Source organism: Mastigoproctus giganteus, chromosome 10 (assembly GCF_048544385.1).
Source record: "Mastigoproctus giganteus isolate SK-2022 chromosome 10, ASM4854438v1, whole genome shotgun sequence".
Classification (NCBI taxonomy): Eukaryota; Metazoa; Arthropoda; class Arachnida; order Uropygi; family Thelyphonidae; genus Mastigoproctus; species Mastigoproctus giganteus.
In genome coordinates, this window is record NC_143584.1 from 52,772,708 (window position 1) to 52,800,154 (window position 27,447).

The 27,447-nt window shown below is 37.8% G+C and overlaps 1 protein-coding gene across 2 annotated transcripts in view; it reads left to right on the top strand.

The window, feature by feature from the left end:
- The window catches only part of LOC150079033 (twitchin-like), a 2,795,346-nt gene that overhangs the window by 1,689,915 nt on the left and 1,077,984 nt on the right, over positions 1–27,447 (top strand). For both annotated transcript variants that reach the window (XM_090382361.1, XM_090382360.1), the window contains one exon: positions 17,588–17,866. In XM_090382361.1, coding sequence (XP_090238487.1) covers positions 17,588–17,866 — 279 coding nt within the window. The remainder of the gene's footprint in view (positions 1–17,587; positions 17,867–27,447) is intronic.

The following is a 27,447-nucleotide window of genomic DNA, read 5'->3' on the forward strand; positions in this document are numbered from 1 at the left end:
AACATAAAAAAGGCACCAGGGGTGATGGGATCTATCTCGTTATATTAAAGGAGGCAGAAAAGGAAGTAAACAAAACCTTAGCTCTAATTTTGAGATCTTCTTTGGACTCAGGGGAGGTACCCATGAATTGGAGATGTGCAAATGTGATCAAAGGGCAACAAGTAATTATAGACCTGTTAGTTTAAATTCTATTCCAGGAAAATTAATGGAGGCACTGATTAAAGAAGCTCTGCAGGATCATCTCGACAAGACTTCAGTTATAGCTCAGACACAGCATGGTTTTGTTATGGGAAAGTCTTGCCTGACCAATTTGATTGGATACTATGATGTGGTCACAAAGGAACTGGATGCGGGGAATAACTTTGATATCATATATTTGGATCTTAGAAAGGCTGTTGATACTGTTGCACATGGAAGACTGCTGAACAAATTGGAGACAAATTGCTGCTATGGATAAAGGGATGGTTGAGTGGGAGAAGACAGAGAGTGGTAATAAATGGACACTTCTCATCATGGACTAATGTTATTAATGGAGTCCCTCAGGGTTCAGTGGCCCCTACGTGGGCAGGAGCAGCAGTGCGTAGCACACACTTCTTGATTAGACTGGGGTTTGAGCCCATGACCACCAAATACGGAGGATGCGGAAAGGTCAGGGAATGACCACCGCATATGCCCGGAGCAATATGGCCTTAGTTGCTAATGCTCCTTAAAACCAATTAACAATAACAGGGTTCAGTGTTGGGTCTATTGTTGTTTTCTGTATTTATAAATGATATTGATGATGGTATATCAAGCTTAATGCCCAAGTTTCAGACGATACAAAGGTTGGCAGGGTTATTAAGGACATTAATAACAGTACGCTACTGCAACAGGATCTGGAAATGTTGAGCAGATTGGCTGAGAGGTGGCAAATGAAGTTTAACATTAATAAATGTAAAGCGGTAACCCCAGAGTGCCGTATCAACTCTGTGGTACTACACTGACAGTGGTAGAGAACAAAAAGGACCTGGGGGTAATTGTGCAGCCAGATGTGATGTTTTCTGAGCAGGGAAGACCATCTGCAAGAGATAGCTCATAGTTTCCTGTCAATGATATACACAAATTTTTCTAGCAGGCAGAAGGAGGTGATTACCCCCTTGTACAAGGCAATGGTCAGGCCACACCTTGAGTACTGTATACAGGTCTGGATGGCTCATTTTAAGAAGGATGTAGAGCTGTTGGAACGAGTACAGAGAATGGCAACAAGATTAGTAAATGGAACAAAGGGTTGCTCTTATGATGAAAGGCTTAAATTTTGAAAATTACAGTGTCTGGAGACTAGGCATCTGTGAGGTGATCTGATTGAGGTGTATGAAGCCTTGAATTGTTTGAGCATGCTCAGTTCTGATGGGATTCTTCCTCTTGCTCAGAATAATCGCCTGAGAGGGCATAAATTCAAATTGAGGAAAAACAGTTGTAGGATAGATAATGCAGAAGCTTGCCTTTATCTAGCGGGTAGTTGATTGTTGGAACAGATTTCCATCCTTTATTGTGGAAGTTGGTAGCCTGTGAGTTTAACTTCTGTTCTAGGAAAATTAATGGAGGCACTGGTTAAAGAAGCACTGCAGGATCATCTAGACAAGGCTTCAGTCATAGCTCAGACACAGAATGGTTTTGTTAAGGGAAAGTATTGCCTGACCAATTTGACTGGATACTATGATGCAGTCACAAAAGAACTGGATGCAGGGAATAACTTTGATATAATATACTTGGATCTTAGAAAGGCTTTTGATACTGTTGCACATGGAAGACTGCTGCACAAATTGGAGCAGTGTGGCATTGTAGGCAAATTGCTGGCATGGATAAAGGCGTGGTTGAGGGGGAGAAGACAGAGAGTGGTAATCAATGGACACTGCTCATCATGGACTAATGTTATTAGTGGAGTCCCTCAGGGTTCAGTGTTGGGTCCATTATTGTTTTCTGTATTTATAAATGATATTGATGATGGAATATCAAGCTTAATGTCCAAGTTTTCAGATGATACAAAGGTTGGCAAGGTTGTTAAGGACACTACTGACACTATGCTACTGCAACAGGATCTGGAAAGGTTGAGCAGATGGGCTGAGAGGTGGCAAATGAAGTTTAACATTGACATATGGGAAACAGCATCCCCAGAGCAACGTATCAACTGACAGTGGTAGAGAATGAAAGGGACCTGGGGGTGGTTGTGCAGGCAGATATGAAGTTCTCTGAGCAGTGCAGACGGGCTGCAAGAGTAGATCATAGTGTATAGTCAATGATATATAGGAATTTTTCTAGCAGGGATAAGGGGGTGATTATTCCCTTGTATAAGGCAATGGTCAGGCCACACCTTGAGTAGTGTATACAGGTCTGGAGGCCTCATTTCAAGAAGGATGTGGAGCTGCTGGAACGAGTACAGAGAAGGGCAACAAGATTAGTGAATGGAACAAAGGGGTGCTCTTACTTTTGCAAATTACAGTGTCTGGAGACTAGGCACCAGCGAGGTGATCTGATAGAGGTGTATAAACCCTTGAATGGTTTGAGCATGCTCAATGCTGATGGGATTCTTCCTCTTGCTCAGAATAATCACCTGAGAGGGCATAAATTCGAATTGAGGAAAGACAGATATAGGATAGACGTGCGGAAATTTGCCTTTAGCCAGCAGGTGGTTGGTTGGTGGAACAAACTTCCATCCCTTGTCGTGGAAGTTGATAGCCTAAAGAAGTTTAAGGCTCAGTTGGACAGGACAGGTATTTCGAACGAACAGAGGGGTGAAGTGGATGTGGTTTTTTTTTTTTTTTTTTTTTTTTTTTGGCTGATGCTGCATAAGCTTGCTTTCTTGCATCAAATGCCTCTACTAATGCCAGTGCTAATGCTACTAAATTTAAGGCTGAGCTGGACAGGTATTTGGAACGAAATTAGGGGTGAAATCGGAGCGTTGTTGTTTTTTTTTTTTTTTTTTTGGCCGATGCTGCAGAAGTTTGCTTTCTTGCATCGTATGCCTCTACTAGTGATAATGCTGCGTCATGTGGATGTTTGATCATACTTTGTGTGTAAGCCACAGTTTGAGATAAAAACATATTTATTTTCTTCTTGATATAGGTTGTAAGGCAGAAAATTAAAGGTAAATAAATGTAAGGCAGAAAATAGATGTGCGGAAGTTTGCCTTTAACTAGCGGGTAGCTGGTTGGTAGAGCAGACTTCCATACTTTGCTCTGGAAGTCGTTAGCCTAAATAAATTTAAGGCTGAGCTGAACAGGTATTTGGAACGAATGGAGGGGTGAAATGGAAGCGATTTTTTTTTTTTTTTTTTTGGCTGATACTGCATAAGCTTGCTTTCTTGCATCGTATGCCTCTAATAATGGTAATGCTAAATGCTAATGACAATGACTTTTCTTTGCTGCAGTGGCCCTCTCAATCCACAGATTTCAATCCTATTTAACATTTTTGGGATGAGCTGGAAAGGGCTGTTCACTGCAGGCCTACACCTCCATTGAATCTCAAGGAACTGCATGACACACTCATGTCTGAATGGTACTCCATTCCTGCCCAATGTTTTCAACATCTTGTTCAATCTATGCCTAGACTAATTCAGGCTGTTTTGAAGGCTAAAGTTTGAAGGCTCAACACACTACTAGCTAGGTATACCTAATAAAGTGGCAGCACAATGTGTGTATGTGTGTATATATATATATATATATATATATATGAAATATAGGATATGATGTGTTAAAACCTGGAGTAGTAGTGGAAAGAAAACACCTTTTAATACCTACATTTTCTCATATTTCTGCTATCTTTTTTCCTCTAGCTTTTGGCATCTTGTGTTACTTTCAATCACGTCGTCACTCCTAACTTTCATATTTATTAAAACATACATATATATACAGGTAACCCTCATTTTGCACTGGTCCAATTTGCGCCGATTCACAATAGCGCCGATCACTAACCACAACGCCATTTTTATTTTTATTTATTTATTTTTGCAATTTTTTTATAAATTGAAAGTTTCAGATCGTCAGACAAAATTTATTGGCATCATACTGTGCTATGCACTGTTCACATGATTTAGGACAATTTGAGCCAATCAGCAATTAGCACATTTATATCAGAGATGAGAAAGATTCTTGCCCTCAAAGTAACCACTCGTGAATGCGGGTAGTAAAGGTCAATTGGGTGAAGCATTCAGTTGGTTGTTTGTTTACGCTATTTACACGTGTTGGATATTTATTATGCTAACATTTTTTTATTAATTGTGCTATTAATAAAGTAAATAATAATAATAGTGATAGCCATGTGCAGTTTTTTCCAATCGTGTTATAAAATTTTTAATTTACTAGAATAAAGACTCGCCATGTCTGGTAAAAGTAGTTAATTGAATCCTAGTGCAATAGTCGGAGTATAGAATCTGATGAAAGCCGCCCTAATGTGTGTAGGGCTCTGAATATGCCTCCATTGACTATTACTACAACTCTGAAGAATGCTAATAAAAAAAAACAATCGATACAAAGTGGTAGGTAAAATTTTTGTTGCCCAGAATCTAACCCTGTGATTTCTGATTGACTCCATTATATAAAGGTTCCATTTGTACCGATTCCATTTGCACCTGTCCCCCCCAGGAACTTAACCCCGACGTAAATTGAGGGCTATCTGTATATATGTGTATATATATATATATATATATATTATTTTTTTGTAATATGATAGTTCATGCCGTATTTTATTTATAATTATAGTGGTTTTATTTAATTTAATTTCTTACTAGCTTTTTCTGTTGTCCCAGTAGCTGTTTTAGCAATGCATGGGTACAAACAGAGTACATATTATTATTCTTTTGTCTTATCTTTGTGGTTTGTTATTCTTTTGTATTAATTTTGTTAATTACAGGTGTTTTTTCCACATAGGTATTTTAGTAAATACATAACTGTTCTTTACGATAGCCTAATCTCGGTTATCTTAATTTACCATGGCCTATACATTTAGGATTTTTCAACTTGTTACGTATTGCTAAAGAAATTGTCATACAATAATTAATGAAAAACTATAGCAATAAGCAAATTATCAATACTACTTTATAATATTATATTAAACATTCATTATACATTTCAGTATTACATCACATGTACGTCAATCCCCTACTTCATCGGGGGCTTTGAGAGGATTGACAGTCCATTCGATGTAATGCATTTCTTACTTACCCATTTCTGTTTGTATCTATCACAGCTTACTGTTTGTATCTTATAAGCTGTGATAGATACAAACAGAAACGGGTAAGTAAGAAATGCATTACATCGAATGGACTGTCAATCCTCTCAAAGCCCCCGATGAAGTAGGGGATTGACGTACATGTGATGTAATACTGAAATGTATAATGAATGTTTAATATAATATTATAAAGTAGTATTGATAATTTGCTTATTGCTATAGTTTTTCATTAATTATTGTATGACAATTTCTTTAGCAATACGTAACAAGTTGAAAAATCCTAAATGTATAGGCCATGGTAAATTAAGATAAACGAGATTAGGCTATCGTAAAGAACAGTTATGTATTTACTAAAATACCTATGTGGAAAAAACACCTGTAATTAACAAAATTAATACAAAAGAATAACAAACCACAAAGATAAGACAAAAGAATAATATATATATCTATATATATATATATATATATCTTAACTTTTTTTACATTTGGGGAGGAGTTTAATAGTGTTTCTAAATGATATAATTTCATAATATAAGTAACAATCAACTAGTTAAAAGAACTTACAGGACATCAACTTAAAAGAAATATTTTCCTGGAGCAATAAAAGGCCTAACTCATATGTTATAATGTTAAAATTAATATAAGAGAATATAAATCATTGAACAAATTCCAATACCTGTAACATTAGTAATATATCTAATCTTGATTGTTGCTGTTATCCTAAGTTCAGAAAAAATGTTAACCTAAAAATTACCTATAATATGATTTAGATGTACACTTTCTTCGGTGTGGAAAGAATGTCATACCTCCTTGCAATATCAGTCAGTTGCACTCAGCTCTCTACTCTGAACTACTATCCCTATAAAATCTATAGTGACGGATCGAAAACTGCCAGTATGGTAGGTGCTGCTGCAGTGTTTCATTCACTTACTGTTACAGCCTCATTACCATTAGCATGCAGTATCTTCACCACTGAATTATATGCCATCAAATTTGCACTTAGTAAAATTATTGAGCTTTCCATCTCATCTGCCATAATTTACGCTGACTTCCTCAGTGCTATTTCTGCTGTAAGGAAGAATTTCTCATCTTCTCATCCTATCTTGAAAGACATTCATTCCCAGCTGAATATGTCCAATCAGTCAATCAGTTTTTGCTGGATCTCTGGCCATTCTGGCATTCCAGGAAATGAAAGTGCTGATCTTGCCACTAAACATCCCCAATTATCTCTCTCACAACATTCTCAGGATCCTTACAGCTACTATAAGCCTGTTATTCGCAATGCATGCTACGACAACTGGTCACAGATCTGGAAAAGTAACACCAACAAACTTTACCAGATAAAACAAGAACCAAAGCCGTGGCTCTCTGGCTTCCGACGAAACAGACAAGAGGAAGTGGTATTGGCAAGGCTCAGAATTGGACATACTCATCGCACTCATCTCTTCCTATTATTGGGAGAAAACTCACCTCAGTGCTCATTCTGTCAGATGCAACTTACGGTCTGTCATTTTTTGGTTGATTGTCCCTTACATTCAAACATCCAGTCAAACACTTTTCAATCACTCTCCATGTTGAATATATCACCTGATTTATCTTATTTCTTAGGAAATGAAGCAAATATTGAAGAACTTTTATTGTATCTAAAACATATTGACTTGTGAAAAAAGCATATGATTTAACATCTATAACTATATGTAGTCTGTAAATAAACAATGAACAGAGACAATTTGGCCTCAGTAGTCCTTGTGTCATTAACCCCAATAAAAACAACATAATATGATTCAGATAAAGATCTTTATCTGAATCATATTAACTCACTTTATAGAGCTCTTCCTTAATATATAAGTAGTATAAGAGTAAGATTTTTTTCTTACAATTTTATAATATATTCTATTTTATAATATATTTTATTATTTTATAATGTTTGTGTATATATATATACAAATTAATTAATTAATTAACGAATTAATTAATTAATTAATAGATTTAGAACTATGAATAAATATAAACCAAAAAGATGAAATAAAAGAAAAGTAATACCTCAAACATCAGTGACAGCATTTAATATGTACTTAATATGCATTTAATGTGCCAATTAGTAAAAATTTAGCAGTGCCCTGAGAATAGAACCAATTCCAAATTATGTGAAATATCACTAAAACGGAGGCAAAGACCAACTATAACATAACTAACGAAATATAGGAACTCCCTAACTTACATAAAGTTGCGTTCCATGGAACGCTATGTAAGTCGGAATTTCCCCCATTCTTATGCAGCACTCACAACTGTGCTTGCTGAATTAATTGAATCAAAAAAGAAATGTTTGATGAACATGTAAATAAAATTATTTATTGTATTTATTCGATTTTTTATCTCATGCGCTGGAAAAATTACAAAACGTGAAATTTAAAAAATTTCAAAATTATAAAATTGCAAAAAGCATTATCATTCAACCCCTCTGTTAATTTTTAAGAATCGTTCACTGTCAAGATCCATCTTCTCAAACCTCGCCATTGCTGATGCAATTTCACGAAATGTTATTGCCATCTCTGTGTTGGCGAAGCATCTCAGCTGCTCATTTGGTTTATCTTGAGTTTCGTCAGCATTTTCTTTCACTATTGCTACCTGCAAGTCAATAAGTTCTTTGTTAGATAATTCCTTCTCTTCTTCGTCTATTAACTCCACCACATCTTTGGCATCAACCTCCAGCTGAATTAGCTCTGCAACCTTCACAGTCTTATCTGTAACCTCTTCATATTATTCATCTTTTTCAAATCCTTCGAAGCCTTTTAAGTGCCGTGGTCATATTTTCTTCCATGTGCCACTTAAACAACTTTTTGTAATTTCCGCCCAGGCCTTATTAATGTTTAAGATGGCGTGGTAAATATTGTAAGATTTCCAAAAGTTTCTTAACATAAAATTTTTCTCATTGTCTACTGCAGACAATGCCTGGGCATAAATAGTATGTTTTGTAAATAGTTGTGCGTAAATAGTATGCTTTTAAATTCGAAATAACACCCTGAACCATAGGTTGGATGAGTGAAGTCATGTTTGTCGGTACAAATATGACTCTCATGTTCGAATTGAAATCATCTAGATACATAGAATGTCCAGGAGCATTATCTGATAGAAGCAAAATCTTGAAAGGAACATTGTTGTCTTTACAATATCTATGGTTTGATTGGAAATGCATGGGTAGGGTGGCTTTATTGGTGCCCTTAAATGCACGAGGATTTAAAGAATGGTACACAAGCAGTGGTTTTAATCTGTAATCTCCCGCTGCATTAGCCCCAAGCAAGAGCATGGCCTTATCTTTTGATGCCTTGAAACCTGGCATTGTATTTTCCTCTTTGGCAATGTATGTTTGATCCGACATTTTTTCCCAATACACTGCAGTCACGTCAACATTAAAAATTTACTGCATTGAATAGGCACCTTCATCAATAATTTTTTCCAACACATCACAAAATTTCTCTGCAGCTGCAGATTCGGCACTAGTGACTCACCGCATACTTTAACATTGTGGAAACCAGTGCAATGCTTGAACCTATTAAACCACCAGTTGCTTGCCACGAACTTGGGTTGGGGTTCGCCCTACTTATCCTTAATATCTTTATAAATACTTGTTGCTTTTGCTTGAATAGTCATTAGGCTCAGGGGCACTCGCTTCGGAATCTGATTAGAAAATCAGATTCCGAAGAATTAACAGCTGTTTCATCTTCGATATAGCACCTGAACGGTGATCACTGTTGATCTTAAGTGTGTTGATCCTTTGGCATGTTCTTTTATACGTGTACTGTCCTTTAAAATAGTATTCACTGTTGAAGCAGCGAGACCTAATTCCCTTGCAATAGATGACAAACTTTATCCTGCTTCGCACTTCTTAATAATTTTCATCTTCATTTTTAAAATCAATTTTGTTTCATTTCCTGGCACTACCACTAGTTGCACTTTTTGTTGGTCTCTTTCCCTTCATCATTGTAATACATAAATAGGAATGAAGAGAAGTTTCTGAAAATTTCTTTTTTATATGATTGAAGATTTCAGTAAAGGGGAACACATTTCACCATAAGAGCGTAAAAACCCATACTATTGCAGCTATCGGTAATATCGCAAATGCAATAAGATCAAGTTTACTACACATTTATAATTAGATGCACCAACAGAAAGGGCCCAGTATACCAGAAAGTGCAAATTGTTTTTATTGTTTTATGGTCGTGACCTCCAGAAACGTGCTTTAGAAAAATATCACAAAGGCGTTCAAAATTGATTCTTAAAATGGGAACATATGGTAACGATGAAAGGTTAGTACAATTTCCATTATAAATATGACCTTTTAGAGAGATAAATAGCTTAGTTATATAGCAAAATTTTCAACTTGCAAGGATTTTGAAGTTGATCCTTCGAAAGGATTTCGAACGAATTACAAAAAAAAAAAAAAAAAAAAATTTTTATGATATTTTCACGATACTTTCATTTTTCCTACAGGATGCAAAATACATTTCCACGATTTTTTTAAGTTTGCACTGGCCTGCAAAAACTTGTGTAAAGCGAAACTTCCTTAAGTTGAGTATAATGTAAATCAGGGAGTTCTTGTAAATATAAAAAAATAAAATAGACTGACCATTATGCCCCATCTCGACTAAGGACCACAAGATTTTATTTAATTATATTTATTTTGTTGATCAAGTGTTGTAGTCAGTCTTCATCTCCATTTCTTGTGATATATCACATAATTTGGAATGTTCTCATAATTATAGATAAGGTTTTGCTTACTTTCTTTGTTCCCTCCCTCAAAATAATTGAAAAGATCCTATCCACCTCAAATGCCTTTCTTATGTTTAACTTGAACAATTTCTCCTCCACTTTTCTCTCAGTTATTACAAAACTATTTAGCTCCCTGTTAGTGTTTAATAAGCTTCTGTCCTCCACTTCCCTACAGAATTACTCATTGTGAATGTAAATGCAAAATACTCATTCAGTTTGTCAGCTGTCTGAGAATTTTCATCTACAGTCAAACCATTGATATCAAGTGGACCAATCTGATTCATCCCCTTCTTTTTGAGTTTATATAAGTAAAGAAGTCTTTGCTGGGTTTTTTTTGCTGTTTTTCTTTGCATACTTTTTGCCAAATATTTCTCATAATCTGCCTCTGCTTGCCTCATCTCCTTTGTGACTTGATTACAGACTAGCTTACATCTAACATAGGCTTCTGTGTTGCCTGATTATTTATATGCATCCCATGCATTTTTCTTCTCAGTTATATGAGACTCATTAGTTCATCTGACATTCATTTAGGTCTAAACGTTGAAAGTATTTCTTAGTTGGTATGAAAAGCCTAGTAGCTTCCAAGATTAATTCCTTGAATGTTTCCCATTTAGAATTTTCTTTTGGTAACATCATCAGTTTGGTCCCACTGTATAGAATTTAAAAACTGTCTGAGACCACTGTAGTCACCTTTACAAAAGTGAAAACTTTTCCCTTTACTCCCTATGGTAGTTCCTTCTTTAAGTAAATCCCACATCACATCAGTACACTGTGATCACTGCCACCTAGTGGTTTCTTTATAACCTTAGCCATAATTATGAGAGCTTCCTTGGACTCAGGGGAGGTACCCATAGACTGGAAATGTGCAAATGTGACCCCAATTCACAAAGGAGGATCAAAGGCTGACACAAGTAATTATAGACCTGTGAGCTTAACTTCTGTTCCAGGAAAATTAATGGAGGCACTGGTTAAAGAAGCACTGCAGGATCATTTAGACAAGACTTCAGTTATAGCTCAGACACAGCATGGTTTTGTTAAGAGGAAGTCTTGCCTGACCAACTTGATTGGATACTATGATGCAGTCACAAAAGAACTGGATGCAGGGAATAACTTTGATATTATATACTTGGATCTTAGAAAGGCTTTTGATACTGTTGCACATGGAAGACTGCTACACAAATTGGAGCAGTGTGACATTGGAGGCAAATTACTGCTATGGATAAAGGGGTGGTTGAGGGGGAGAAGACAGAGAGTGGTAATCAATGGACACTGCTCATCGTGGACTGATGTTATTAGTGGAGTCCCTCAGGGCTCAGTGTTGGGTCCATTATTGTTTTCTGTATTTATAAATGATATTGATGATGGTATATCGGGATTAATGTCCAAGTTTGCAGACGATACAAAGGTTGGCAGGGTTGTCAAGGACACTACTGACACTATGCTGCTGCAACAGGATCTGGAAAGGTTGAGCAGATGGGCTGAGAGGTGGCAAATGAAGTTTAACATTGACAAATGTAAAGTACTACACATGGGAAACAGCAACCCCAGAGCAACGTATCAACTCTGTGGTACAACACTGACAGTGGTAGAGAATGAAAGGGACTTGGGGGTGGTTGTGCAGGCAGATATGAAGTTCTCTGAGCAGTGCAGACGGGCTGCAAGAGTAGCTCATGGAGTATTGTCAATGATATACAGGAATTTTTCCAGCAGGGATAAGGAGGTGATTATTCCATTGTATAAGGCGATGGTCAGGCCACACCTAGAGTACTGTATACAGGTCTGGAGGCCTCATTTCAAGAAGGATGTAGAGCTGCTGGAACGAGTACAGAGAAGGGCAACAAGATTAGTGAATGGAACAAAGGGGTGCTCTTACGAAGAACGGCTTAAGTTTTGCAAATTACAGTGTCTGGAGACTAGGCACCAGCGAGGTGATCTGATACAGGTGTATAAAGCCTTGAATGGTTTAAGCATGCTCAATGCTGATGGGATTCTTCCTCTAGCTCAGAATAATCACCTGAGAGGGCATAAATTCAAATTGAGGAAAGACAGATGTAGGATAGACGTGCGGAAATTTGCCTTTAGCCAGCGGGTGGTTGGTTGGTGGAACAGACTTCCATCCCTTGTGGTGGGAGGTTGATAGCCTAAATAAGTTTAAGGCTCAGCTGGACAGGTATTTTGAACGAACGGAGGGGTGAAGTGGAAGTGGTTTTTTTTTTTTTTTTTTTTTTTTGGCTGATGCTGCATAAGCTTGCTTTCTTGCATCAAATGCCTCTACTAATGCTAATGCTAATGCTAATAATCAGATCAAGAGTATTACTCCCTCTGTTTCCTTCTCGAACACTGCTGTCAAAAACAGTCAACCAGTAAATCCACAAAAGTCTTGCTAGTGTTTGAATGACCAACCGACTAGTTCCAGTCAATATCTGTAAAGTTAAAATTCCCCATTTTTAGACATTCTGATTTACTGGCCCACTCAATTTTTCTGCACGATTGCTCATTATACTCATCAGATTCATTAGGCCTATAACACACACCTACTCTAATTTTTGCTTTATCACACAAAAGTGACTCAAAATTTCATATCCACCTATGTCAACTGGATGCACTTCCTTAGATTTTATGTGTTTCTTAACTAACAACATAACTCCTCTTCCCTTCCTATCCTGTCTATCCTTTCTGTACAAAATCACACTCCCAAATTCCAATTCTGCAAATATCTGTGTGGCACCACATCTCTGATATCCCAACAGTATCTGCCTTTGGTGTCGTGACTAGCAGTTCATATTTATCAAATTTATTTATTGTACTCCTAGCATTGTTGAATGTGCAAGTGTACATACCTCTGTTCTTACACTTAGTTACCCGAACACAGCCCATGTATTTACTTGTTCCATGATGACTCCCAGAAGTTCTTGAAATCCCTGCCACCTTGCTTTTCAAACTGCTGCTCATTCTAATAGAAGTAGAGCATGAATCAATTTCACCTTTACCTGCAGCTACTGTTAATCTTTTAATCTGTGAATCCCACAAGCTAGCAGTTTTCCAACTCCCCTAAAACTGCCTCTTTAGCATCAGAAAATATTCTTGCACCTTTCTATTTAAGTGTATCCCATCCCTGTAGAAGCAGTCCCTCTTAACAAGTACAAACCTCAATGAATAAATTCTACCCCATGAGCCTAGCACAGTATCTCCAGGGCCAAATTGATTGACAAGGCTCTCATCATGTACTCCCTTCTATCATGTCTGGGCAGAATTGTAGACGCTTTCAAATTTAACACTAATCGCAACTTTTTTCTTTAAATATTGATCTGTACTTGTTAATTTTAGTGTCTCGAAAAATAGGACCAGGGTATCTCTGCCAGGGGTAAAGTTGATGATATCTACTGTACATCAGCAACTTTGCCCCTGTCAGACATAACCTGGTCCTATTCCACCAATCCTTTTTACACAATATATTTTGCATCTCCCTGACAATAGAGTCACTGACAATAACTAACTCCATTGGGACCAGTGCATTCTGCCTTCGAGATTGCTGCTGTTTTGCCTGATGCACAAGACGGAGCTCTGGCATTGAGTTGGGTAGCTGAGAACTTGATGGGTCTCCGATTTTAATTAGTTCGAGAGCATCTATCTGACTCTTCAAACTCTCATGGACACCCATCAGAATGCTGAGTTGGCACCTAATTTCTTGACACTCTTGGCACCAAGCACACACACACACAAAGGCATCCTCCTTGACTAGATCATGTCCTGCTCCAGAAAGGTCTGCAAACAATTTATAAGTTGCTTATTTTTTTTAGGCTGTGCTGCAATGGAGAATCGCCCCCTTCAGTTCTCCTCCTTTGCTAGTTTGGGGCATGATTAATCAATTGAATACAATTAATTAACAGTGAAAATTAATAAGATTAATAAATTTAATTAATTAATTCACAATACTAAACTAATCTAATAGATTCCTAAATGCAGTGATATGTATTACGCTATCTAGTATTGCAATACATTATGAAGGAATATTAGTATCGTCAAAGAAGAATAAAAAAAAAAAAAAAAAAAAAAAAAAATTATTTTTTTCCAGAAATTTAAAAGAAAGTTTATCACCTGTTAGTCAGGTGACCTGTCACTGTCTTTGCTAAAATTGGAGGAGACAGACTAAATGACATAAAAACACTGCACCTCTTGACGTTATTCAAAAAGAAAACATTGCATTAACAAATTATGGTAAAATCTCATGTGGTCACATGTAACTTCACTTTATGAAGCTTGAGACTAGAGGGGGGTCACACACACACACACACACACACACACACACACACACACACACACACACACACACACACACACACACACACACACACACACACACACACACACACCAAGGATGTACGTATATTCTTACCATGTGTACACCATATCCAAAAATTTCATTACTTCATACAGCATGTCCCACCCACTTTTTCTTACTATTGAATACACCATGAATTGTCAAACAAATAGAGCAAGCTTATCTGCGAAAAGATCTAAACCTCCCAATCACTTCCTAATTAATTTCACAAATATATGTGGTGTCAATTCTAATCTCAACGATGTCCATTTCCACTTGCAGTCTGCCAAACCCCGTGTACTTTTTCTGACAGAATCTCAGTTTTCGGTAGATTCAACTACTGCTCATCTCAGATGCCCAAATTATTTGCTGTATGATTCCTTTTGCCTCAAAGGTGGTACTTGTGCATATGTCCGTTCTGATATTCCCTGTCAGAGACTTGGCAATTTGGAATCTCCTCTCTTTGATCTTCTCTGGCATAAAATCTCTCTACCTCATTGTGTAAAATTCATCTGTTGCCTCTACCATTCTCCCAACTCCACTTTGACTTCCTCTCTTTGCAACTTGACTTTTCCAGTCCAACTTTCATAACAGTGAGTTAATTTTCCTTGGTGATTTTAATGTTCACAACTCCAGCTGGCTTCCATTTTCTAGTCACACCGACCCAGCTGGTTGAGATGCTGAGGCTTTTGCAATTACTAATGACCTTGCACAGATTGTTCATTTACCTACTAGAATACCGGACAATCCTAATCATACAGCCAATACACTTGATCTTTTTCTCACAAACAACCCTTCAAAGTACACGGTCGAAGTGAGAGGTCCTTTAGGCACTTCAGATCACAACCTGGTGATTGTCTCTTCTCCAATGGAACCTTTATCTCATGGCTATTCCCAACCTCGTGTTGTTTGGCATTACAAGAATGCAAAATGGGATGACCTGCGAGACTTCTTTTCCTTGGTCGGATTACTGTTTCAAAACTTCTGATGTCAACGTTTGTTCAGATCGTGTCAGTGAAATTATTCTTGCAGGAATGGAATCCTTTATCCCACACTCCACTTTAAAATCTCGTCCTTTATCTAAACCTTGGTTTTCCAATAAATGTGCTAAGGCTGTTCAAGAGAAGAATGTTGCATATCGTAATTGGCATGTTTCTAATTCTCCAGTTTCATTTTTAGCCTACACTAAAGCTCGCAACAATTGTAAAGCAGTTATTAATCAGTCCAAACTAGAGTTTGAACAGGTTAAGAGTAGAAAACTTGCCTCTTGCCCTAATGGTAACCAAGCATTCTGGTCTCTTGCCAAAGTTATTGGCCGCAACTTTTGCCCATCTCTTCTCCCACCTCTGTCCAAACCAGATGGTTCTGTTGTCACTTCAGCCAAGGATAAAGCTGACCTGCTAGCATCCCATTTTTCTTCCAACTCATGTATTAATGATCTTGGTAAAACACCTCACAACACGCTCCATTCAGTGCCTCCTGTGGTCTTCCATCAAAAGGTTGTCAGAAGGATTTTGACGAATCTTGATGCTAAGAAAGCTCCAGGTCCCGATGGTATTTCTCCACTTGTTCTCAAAACCCATGCTCCTGAACTTACTCCTATTCTTTGCCGTCTTTTTTCACTTTCTTATTCCAAAGGTGTGTTTCCTTCTGCTTGGAAATTTGCTCATATCCAGCCAGTTCCTAAAAAGGGTGACAAATCCCTCCCAACCAATTATCGTACCATTGCAATTACTTCTACTCTTTCTATAGTAATGGAGAAATCAATTAACCACCAACTCTTAAACTGTCTAGAAACTTTCCGTCTGATCAACGATTGCCAGTATGGATTCCGTCAGTGTCGATCCACTGGTGATATTCCGGCCTATGTTACCCATTTATGGGCTAATTCAATGGAAAGGTTCGGTGAAACACAAGTAGTTTCTCTTGATATCTCGAAGACTTTCAATCACGTTTGCCATAAAGGTCTTCTAAACAAGCTTCTATCTTATGGTTTGCCAACTGTTTTTAGTAATTGGTTATCCAGTTTTCTCTCTGATCGCTCACTGAGGATGATGGTAGATGGGTCTCTCTCTTCTAACTTCTCCACTAATGCCGGTGTCCTCCAAGGTTCAGTTCTTTCCCCCACTCTTTTCCTCTTGTATATTAATGACCTTCTTCCATTGACTGGAAATCCTATCCATAGTTTTGCCGATGATAGCACATTACATTCCACTTTCCAATTTGAGAAACCTTGTCCTGCTCAGTCAGCTTCAACTTCTCGAAAATCTGCTACCAATTCCTTAAATTCCTATCTTCAGGTAATTCTCCAGTGGGGCAAAGACAACTTAGTTGATTTCAACCCTTATAAAACTCAGTCTTGTCTTATATCTCGCAAAAAGGATTCTTCTGCTCCTATGCTTATCTTTAGTGACACTTCGATTTCTACGCAAAATGATATATCTCTTTTGGGGATTACCCTGACTTCTAATCTCTCTTGGCACAAGCACATTACAAATGTTGCTTCCTCTGCATCTAAAAAACTTGATTTTCTCTTTCACTCTCGGCATTACTTTTCTTCCAAACAGCTGCTAACTCTGTATAAATTGCAAATCCACCCTGCCATGGAATATTGTTCCCACATCTGGGGTGGTGCCCCCAAAACCTCTTTCAGGCTTCTTGATTCCATTCAGAAGAGGGCAGTTAGGTTAATTAATGATTCATCTCTAACAGAGTCTCTCCACTCGCTGTCTCATAGACATACTGTTTCTGCTGCATGCCTCTTCTACAGATACTTCCATGGGCACTGTTCTTCTGAATTGGCTTCTATAATTCCCGCTCTCTCCTTCTTTCAAAACAATCCAAACACATGCCGCCACCAGCCAACATCCATTTACTGCCCAACTTCAAACCCACAGAACCAACTTTTCATCTTCCTCGTTTATTCATTCAACTGCCGTTTTCTGGAACAACCTTTCTTCATACGTATTTCCTGAAAATTACAGTCAGCAGAAGTCCAATGTCAACAAATATCTTCTTTCATCTTCTCAACCTCCAACTCAAGCACGGTACTAAGTACTATTGGTTCTAATACCTCTCGTGTTTGGGCTTTCATAAAAACACACATACACACACACACACACACACACACACACACACACACACACACACACACACACACACACACACAGTGATATTTTAACTTTGTCTTTATTTTTCAGATGTGGTTTAAAATATCAAAATTCACTATCTTCTAGCAAACTAAAATATTTATTCATATTTAAATATATTTTTTGTTCTTGTTAATTTTAGTGGCTCCAAAAATTTTAACACCAATGAAGGAGTTGAAAGTGAAAGCTGGAAATACTATTAATGCTGATATAAAATTTGTTGGTGAGCCAATTCCAACAATAATGTGGACTGCTCATGGTAAAGAACTGAAACCTAATGACTGCACTACTATTTCTAATTTTGATGACCACACTATAATCAATATTGTTGATGCTAAAAGAGTAGATGGTGGACCGTATACATTAAATCTGAAAAACAATCATGGTGAAGATAATGGCTCATTAAACGTAATTGTTTTAGGTAAGTGATTATACTTCATTGTCTATAAAATCATATTGATTATAATTTTTTTGATCAAATTTTAATATATAAATATTATAAGTATGTAAAATGATTTAGAAACATAATGTTGTACAGTAAAACCAAAATTGATAATTTACAAAAGATATATAGTACAAACATGATATACCATGTCTCTTTATATAATTTCGATCAAATGGATATTATCATTTCTCCCAAGATGGATATATAAAAAAAAAAAAGCAGTGCATTCAAGAACTACTAATTTCACACTGGAAACTAGTAAAAGTAAATATCCCAGTACATTTGAGGGATAATTCTACCACTCTTCTCTTCTGTGGTAGAGTAACTTTTTATATTATCTGAGACCACTTATTGTACATTCATAATGACTTTCTTACTTGCCTCAACTAGAGATGCTGTTGTTGTTGTTGTTTGGTTTTTAGGAGCATTAGCAACTAAGGCCATATTGCTGCTGGGATATGCGGTGGTCATTCCCTGACCTTTCCACATCCTCCGTATTTGGTGGTCACGGGCTCAAACCCCGATGTAATCAAGAAGCGTATTCTGCGCACTGCTGCTCCTGCCCACCTGGCTATGGTGGCACCACTAGAGATGCAATAAAAAAATTTTTTTTTTTTTAAAAATACATCACTGAAATGCTCATTTCACATGAGAAGTTTGTAGATTGACCAGATTTAGTGTTCACTGTAAAGTTTGCTTGTTTGCTGTTCGTAACTTGAAGTGCACCTTTTTGGGAGAAGGGTGTCTAATAATATAATTCGGAATATAACCCACCCAATTTCTCATTTTTATGTTATGAGAAAATGATTCACCTTACGCAAATTATTTTCAACAACACATTAAACTCAATGGACGTGCATGCATGCATGCATGTGTGTGTGTGTGTGTGTGTGTGAGAGAGAGAGAGAGAGAGAGAGAGAGAGAGAGAGAGAGGAGAGAGAGAGAGAGAGAGAGAGAGAGAGAGGGTTGTAATGAAATGGAGAAATCTACTTGTGGTCTTCCTTCCCTTCCAAAACCTAAAGCTTTGCATTGTGACTGTTATTTTTTTTTATTACTCAATTTTTAAAAGGATGTCAACAAAGCACCCCATTCAACTTTGTTTATTGTTAATATATCATTCAATTTGTTGAAAGAAATTGTAATTGTTATATAGGTTTCTTTCAACAAATTGTATGTTATATTAGCACTAAGCAGAATTCAATGTTTGATGTATATTTTAAACACATTTAGTTTCACTAGTTTACACTGTGAAGTGGAGATTTTGAATTACAATTTTGAAGGGATATAAGCTTTGTCTGTTCTCTTTTGAAAACTTACATTAGCTGCAGCATACATTAGAACCCTTTGACTTTTTGTATTTACAACACAACATTTTTAGTAGTAAACTGCAAAGAAAGGGGCATATTTAATGAAGTTACTGCACTTTGTGAGATAAGGAAACCGAAATCTCCAGGGCCTGCAACCATGGTCTGTCTTGGAGATTTTGGCACGACATCACTTTTATTGATTTTGCATATTTGTGTTTAAGGCTTTATTTAGATAGTTGCATGGAAGCAGTTCCTTGTACTGTAAATTGATTTCCTGTAAATGATGCTTTATTTGGAAGTATAGGATCACTATAGGAAATTTAAAATTTCCAATTTTTTTTATTTTTAACCTGGCAGTAGATTGTTGTTGTTGTTGTTGTTATGGGAGTTTAATGGCGCATAAGCTACTATGGCTATAATGCGCCTCTGGCAGTAGAGACACAGGAACTGTCCTGTACCTCTCCAAAATAAGAGTTGTGCATTAATTTAGTTTTGGTTCATGGTTAATGGCTGAAACTTTCAGTACCTTCCTAAATATAAATGAAATTTTATTTGAAAAGTTTTGAAGTAAAACAATTATTGTTTACTTCGAATTATGCTTGTAAGGCATATCTTGAGTTCAGCATTACAATTTGCATACAATTTTAACTTTCCACTTCATCACTTTTATTATGATATTATTATTATAAATTTTTCTCCTTTATGGCAATTTTTCTGCCCCATGACAGGTACTGGTACAAAGTGCATGGGTGTTAGTTATAATGTTATGTCCAGTTACCATTATTATTATTACTATTGGATGAGGAGCTCTCTTGCTGTCCTATGTTCAGGATCACAGTTTTTTGGAATTCCATGTAAGTGTTTTCTGGGTAGCCATTGCTGCTAGGTCCTTATGGAGACATTTTGGCACCATGCATGTGGTTGACATGGTGTTTGGGATGGGCATTATTTGTTCCATATGCCACATTTCTTGTACTTCCCCTCTTAGATCTGTGGATCTCCTGATCTTTTTCCTAATAAGTTTTCTGGAGGTTGCTGGTGTTGGGCACCACTACGTCAATCAGGTAGGTATCCCTTTCTTTCTTGTCAATGAAGTTCTCTAGTCTGTTGTGTAGAATTGTCTTGTCAGTTATTATGATTATGGCATATTCCCAATATAGTTTGTCAGTAGGTAGCTGATCCATCAACAACAGTATGCTTATCGCTCTAAAAGATCCACTGATCTTGCAATTGTTGACTTCTGCTGCTCAAGGATCATTGATAGTCTTGAAAAGGGTCACTATGCTATAGCACTGTTTCTTGACTTATCTAAAGCTTTTGATTGCATAAACCATACTATTCTACTTAACAAACTCAATAAACTTGGCTTGAGAGGGAAAATTAACCTTCTCCGTGAAAACTACCTTACTGAGCGGCCGTTTGTCGTAAGAACAAATCAATCATACTCTGACATCTGTTATTTCTCCAGGGGAGTACCTCAAGGCTCACTTCTTGGACCTATCCTATTTGTTCTTTACGTCGATGAATTTCTCTCTCTCTCTTCTTCCACACCTAGTAGCGTATGCCGATGATATTTCCATCCTAATCACAGATAAAGACCCTAATGAGCTCCAACTCAAAATCTCTGCCTTGCTTTCTGTGATGCATAATTGGCTTCAAAAGAATCAGCTTATACTGAATCCAGAAAAATCAAAATATGTGGTGTTTAGAACGAAAAACAAACCACTAAATATTGATTTAGACGTAACATACAAAGAAAAACAACTTGAAAGGGTGAATGAAACCAAGTTTCTCGGAATCTGGCTAGACGATAAGCTAAGTTGGGCAAAACAAATGATAACCCTACGAAAGAAAACTTCGTCATTAGCGGGAATACTCGCCAGGGCCTCTGCCTGGGTGTCTTCTTCTCTTCTCAGACAAGTATTCCTTTCTTTAATTCAGCCGCACCTCACCTATGGAATCATCTCATGGGGTACCACCAGCCAAGAAAACCTTGCGAGAATCAACTCCATTCTCAATCGATGCTTTCGTTCAATTTTGGGGCTTCCCTGGAACGCATTGGTTAGTTAGAGATATAAGGAAGTGAGACTCCTAAGCATCTACCAGCTATTGCAGAAAGCTGAGGCAATCCTTGTTTACAATGCTATGAAGGCTGCAGACTTTCCCCCCCCCCCTGTCTTCAGATCCTTTTTCATAACCACAGACGAAGAAGAAATATAATACAATCTAAGAAATGAAGCCAACCTGAAGATTCTGCTTTTCAGAAAAGCATAAAATACAGAGGTGCTAAAACCTGGAACAAACTTCCCGCAAAAATCAAAAATGTCACTTCACTAAATCAATTCAAGAAACTACTAATCGAACACATCACCAGGGATGTCTGATTCAAATTACCTTCCACTCAAACTCCTGGATTTTAAAAACACCAACATGGAAATAATGTACAAATGTTAAAGGAAGCAGTTTGCAAATAGTTTGTAAATTTCTGTGCATGTATCTCATCATTTTTCTTTTCTCTCCTCATTTAATTGAAAAATGTTCACAATGATGTTATAAGTAGTGATACTTTTTGAAGTCTTCTGTAAAGAAATGTACTAAAAAACTCCAATTTATTTGTCTTTTATTTATGTTGAACATTACCTGTACAATTTCAAAACTGTACATTTTTCTATTGTATATCTGTATACAGTAATACCCCGAAGTTACGCGATAGGTGGGTCCGACGAAAATCGCGTAAGTCGGGGTAAAACTTTGCATATAAATACATATAAATTTTGCTTAATTGGGACCAAGGACTAACAAAAACACTAGTTTAGAAGAAAAATATTAATAAAATGGCAGTTCTTTATACATATTAATACAAAATATGTATTAAAAAAACAAATGACTTACGTTAAAAAGTTATTTCGATGTCGATGGCTTCATAAAATCTAACAAATTCGTCTGACGACACAGCGCGTTCTTTTTTTCACGCAGAATTTCTTCGTAGCAAGCTAATAATTTTTTTATTCCTTGCTTTGTAGCTATAACGCGTTCTTCGTTGGAGTCTATGTTTTCTAAAATTTTTAAGCCCTTTACAATTGAGCCCTTTTCAATTTTCAACCTGTCAAGTTTGCAATTGTCATGTGCTTTTCGCCGTTGCTTCGTTTAGGCCTGTAGCACGTGCAATATCACATGGTCTTTCATTTCGCTCAAAGCGTTTCACAATTTCATATTTTTTCTCTATCGACAGAGGCGGACTGGCCATAAGCCTTACCGGGGAAACCCCGGTGGGCCAGTGTGATTTTGGCCATAAACCATAGTATGAGGCCACTATAAATTTTCCCGGGTAAGAATTTTTGATCCAGTCCGCCTCTGTTTATCGATAATTGCTTTTCTTTTTCTCTCTGAATCTGCAGTGTCTTCACCAGGATGCTTCCTTTTCACACTTTTAATTAAGTATTTTACTCATTTTTAGGGAATAAAGCACAATTACAAAACGAGGAGGCACGCTTGATACGCATAAACAAAGCTGCGCGCATGTAGCAACTGAATAAACAACACCATAAAGGCAGAGATACACTATTAACACCTCACATTTCTAGGGGTTACTACCATAAAACAATAAAAATCCAGTTGCGTTTCTGCTAGTGAAATCTGTTATAAACTGGTAGTAAACTCGATCTAATTGCATTTGCGATTATACCGATTGCTGGAATTGTGTTGGTTTTTACGTTATTATGGTGAAATGTGTTTCCCCTTCACTGATATAAAAAACATAAAAGCAGCAAAGTTGAATTTTGTTCATCTTTCGCTCTCATTCTCCGCCGTCGCACCGTATATCGATAACATACGAAAAACGACCTTGAAGATAGTGGGCGGCAGCGTTGCCAAACGAAAAAATCAAGAACCGCGTAACTCCGAGTTCGCGTAAGTCGGGGTAGCGTAAGTCGGGGTATTACTGTATTCATAATTTTTTAAGGGAACACCCCCTAAAAACCCATTGGCTTATGTGTTCTCCCTCCCTTTTTGCTGTTATCTCCCAAAAAAGTGTAACATAAAATAGGGATAAATAAATTATTATTATTATTATCTTATATATGCAGGCATAATGGAGGTCATTGTAGTGCCCGCCATGGAGTGCCTTTTTTTTTCCATCTTACTGTCTTTGTTTCTTCTCTTTGAAATTGTGAGTGGGGGTTCCTTGTTAAGGTTGTGTGTTCTATGTCATTTAGAAATAAGAGTGGGCCAGTAAATCAGATTGCTTTATAATGGAGGATTTTAACTTCTGAGATATTGACTGGAACTTGTGTGTTGGTCACTCGCACACTAGCAAGGCTTTTGTGGATTTATTGGATGATTTTTTTCTACATCAGCATGATTGGGAGACAACTAGAGGGAGTAATACTCTTGATCTGATTATCAGTAGTGATTCTACATGCATTAAGAATCTGCAGATAAAGGAACCACTAGGTGGCAGTGATCACAGTGTGCTGATTTGGAATTTACTCAAAGATGTAACTACCATCAGGAGTAAAGGGAAAGATTTTAGCATTCATAAAGGTTACTGTGGTGGTCTGAGACAGTTTTTAAATTCTATACAGTGGGATCAACTGATGATGTTACCAACAGCAAATTCTAAATGGGAAGCATTCAAGGAAGTAATATTGGAAGCTACTAAGCTTTTCATACCTACTAAGAAATATTGTTTAAGGTTTAGGCTTAAATGGATGTCAGATGAACTAATCAGACATGTGACAGAGAAGAAAAATGCATAGGATACATATAAATTAATAGGTGACACAGAAGCCTATGGGCCGACCGGGCTGGCCAGGTGGGTAAAGTGCCTGCCTGGCAACCCAAAGGTCGCGGGTTCAAATTCTGCCTCGGGCTTGGATCAAAGTACTGCAAAAACCGTGGGAGGTGCATTATGGCCACAGAAGCCGATGCGCCAACAACTAACTAAAAAAAAAAAGAAGTCTATGGTAGATATAAGCTGGTCTGTCATAAAGTCACAAAAGAGGTTACGCAGGCAAAGGCAGATTACGAGAAATCTTTGGCAAAGGATGCAAAGAAAAACAGCAAAGAGTTCTTTACTTATGTAAACTCTAAAAGAAAGGGGATGAATCACATTGGTCCACTTGATATTGATGGTTCAACTGTTGATAATCTTTCTCAGGTAGCTAACAAACTGAATGACTATTTTGCATCTACATTTATACATGAGGAGTAATTCAGGGAGGGGAATGCCAGAGGTGTATTAAACTATGGTAGTGAGTTAAATGATTATTTAGCTGAGAGCAAAGTGGAGGAGAAATTGTTGAAGATAAACATAAAAAAAGTACACCTTTTTGAGGCACACCTTGAATTTTAGTGCCCAGGTGCAGTCCACCCCTGCACCACAGTATCATCTAAACAACACTTTGGTTATAGTTCGGACACAGCATGCGTTTGCTAAGGGGAAGTCTTGTCTGACCAGTTTGAGTGGATACTATGATGCGGTCACAAAGGAACTGGATGCAAAAAATAATTTTCATATCATATATTTAGATCTTAGGAATGCTTTTGCTGCTGTTGCACATAGAAGACTACTGTACAAATTGAAGAAGTATGGCATTAGGGGCAAAATGCTGCTATGGATAAAGGGATGGTTGAGTGGGAGAAGAGTGGTAATCAATGGACACTGCTCTTTATGGAGTAATGTTATTAGTGGAGTACCCCAAGGTTCAGTGTTGGGTACATTGTTGTTTTCTGTGTTTTGTAATGATTTTGATGAAAGTATATCAGGCTTAATGTCTAAGTTTGCAGACAATACGAAGGTTGGCAGGGTTGTTAATGACACTATGCTACTGCATCAATATCTAGATTGACAAATGTAAAGTACATATGGGTAGTAGTAACCCCAGAGTAATATATCAACTATGTGGTACTGCACTCAGGGTTGTAGATAATGAAAAGGACCCCGGGGTAATTGAGCAGTCAGATATGAAGTTTTCTGAGCAGTGCAGACAGTCTGCAAGAGTAGCTCATGGTGTCTTGTCAGTGATATACAGGAATTTTGCAAGAAGAAATAAGGAGGTGATTATCCTCTTGTATAAGGCAATGGTCAGGCCACTCCTTGAGTACCATATACAGGTCTGGAGGCCTCATTTTAGGAAGGATGTAGAGTTGCGGGAACGAGTACAGCGAAGGGTAACAAGATTTGCGAATGGAACAAAAGGTTGCTCTTATGAAGAAAGGCTTAATTTTTGCAAATTACAGTGTCTGGAGACTAGGCACCTGAGAGGTGATCTGATTGAGGTGTATAAAGCCTTGAATCGTTTGAGCATGCTCAATGCTGATGGGATTGTTCCTCTTGTTCAGAATAATCGCCTTAGGGGACATAAATTCAAATTGAGGAAAGATAGTTGTAGAATAGATGTGTGGAAATTTGCCTTTAGCCATCATGTGGTTGATTGTTGGAACAAACTTCCATCTGCTTTTGTAGAAGTTGATAGCTTGAATAAATTCAAGGCAGAACTAGACAAGCATTTGGAGTGAATGGATGAGTGAAATGGGAAGATTTCTTTTCCTCTTTCTTTGTTTTTGGCTGATTCTGTATGAGCTTGCTTTCTTGCATCATGAGTATGGGTTTATCCAGTCCTGAGCTAGATATCATCATTCTTCTCTTTTTTGGTGATTCGCTTCTACTTCTGATTCTTGTTCTCTCCCCCCCCCTCTCTCTCTCTCTCTCTCACTCACACACACACATACACACACACAGAGGATAATTCTGAATTTTTTTTGGCTGGTGTAGAATAAGCCTCAGGCTTCTTCGCTCCATATGGCTAATAATAATAATAATAATAATCCATACCTCATATCTTGGTAATAGAGACCCTGAAGATCTACAAGGTCAATCTGATAGTGACAAACTTCCTAGGAGTAACAATGGCAAAATGGTGTACCACCATTAAGGTCGAGAACATCACAACCAGACCAATCCTAATCAGAACAGGAATCTTTCAGGGAGATGCTCTGAGCCCACTGTGGTTCTGTCTAGCACTCAACCCACTATCCACCATACTTAATGGCAGCAAGTATGGATATAACCTCAAAGAAGGGAGAAAGAACATATACACCCTCACCCACCTGATGTACATGGATGATATCAAACTCTACTTGGCATCCGAGAAGCAACTCCAGCAGCTACTCCGGATCACCGAAGAATTCAACAAGTACATCAGGATGGAATTTGGTCTAGACAAATGCAAGATCCAAACACTTCACCAGTGAAAATTAGTCAGCCGGAACTACCAGCTGCTGACTGGTAAAGAGATCAAAGCTATGACAGAAGGAGAGACCTACAGATATCTGGGGATGAAGCAGGCTCAGCAGTTACAGCACAAGGAAATTAAGGTTTGCCTGACCAAAAAATACCATCAGAGACTCAGAACCTGCTAAAAGCAAATCTGAACGGAGGGAACACAGTTAAAGCCATAAACACCTGTGCAGTCCCAGTGCTAACATACTCCTTCAGGGTAATAGGTTGGACTAACACCAAGCTGAAGGATATCACGAGAAAGACAAGAACAATGATGACCAAGAGCCGCCAACACCACCCGAGAGCTGCCATGGAGAGAGACTGAAAATTGCCCGGAAAGGAGGAATGGTCCTGATAGACCTCATTGAGCAACAGAAGACAGTGATTGGTCACCTGAAGGATTACTTACAGAAACACACAGCAGCACTCCACCAGGCCATAAGGAAGATAGACAAGCAGTATACCCCACTCAACCTAAGCGAGGAGTCCCCTCCCAACCAGGAGGTACAAACGAAGCTAGAAAGATGGGCAGAGAAGACACCCCATGGTAGACACTACAATGATCTCCATCATGATCACATAGATAAAAGTGCTTCCAATGCATGGCTCACAAGCGGGATGCTCTTTCCCTGACTGAAGGATTCCTGCTGGCCATCAAAGACCAGGTAATCAACACCAGAAACTATAGAAAATACATCACAAAGGAGCCCAGAACGTCAGATGAAACATGTTGAAGATGCCACCTGGCCTCAGAAATAATAATCCAACACATCACTGCAGGGTGAAAGGTGATCACCCAGACTGAGTACACTCATAGACACAACCAGGTAGCCAGGATAATACATCAGAAGCTAGCAAGGAAATACCAGTTGACCGGTCTTCAGCTTGTATTTTCATCCAACTGAATTTCCTTGATACAATCCATGGCATCTTGCATTTGTTTAGGCCAAATTGCATCCTGATGTCAG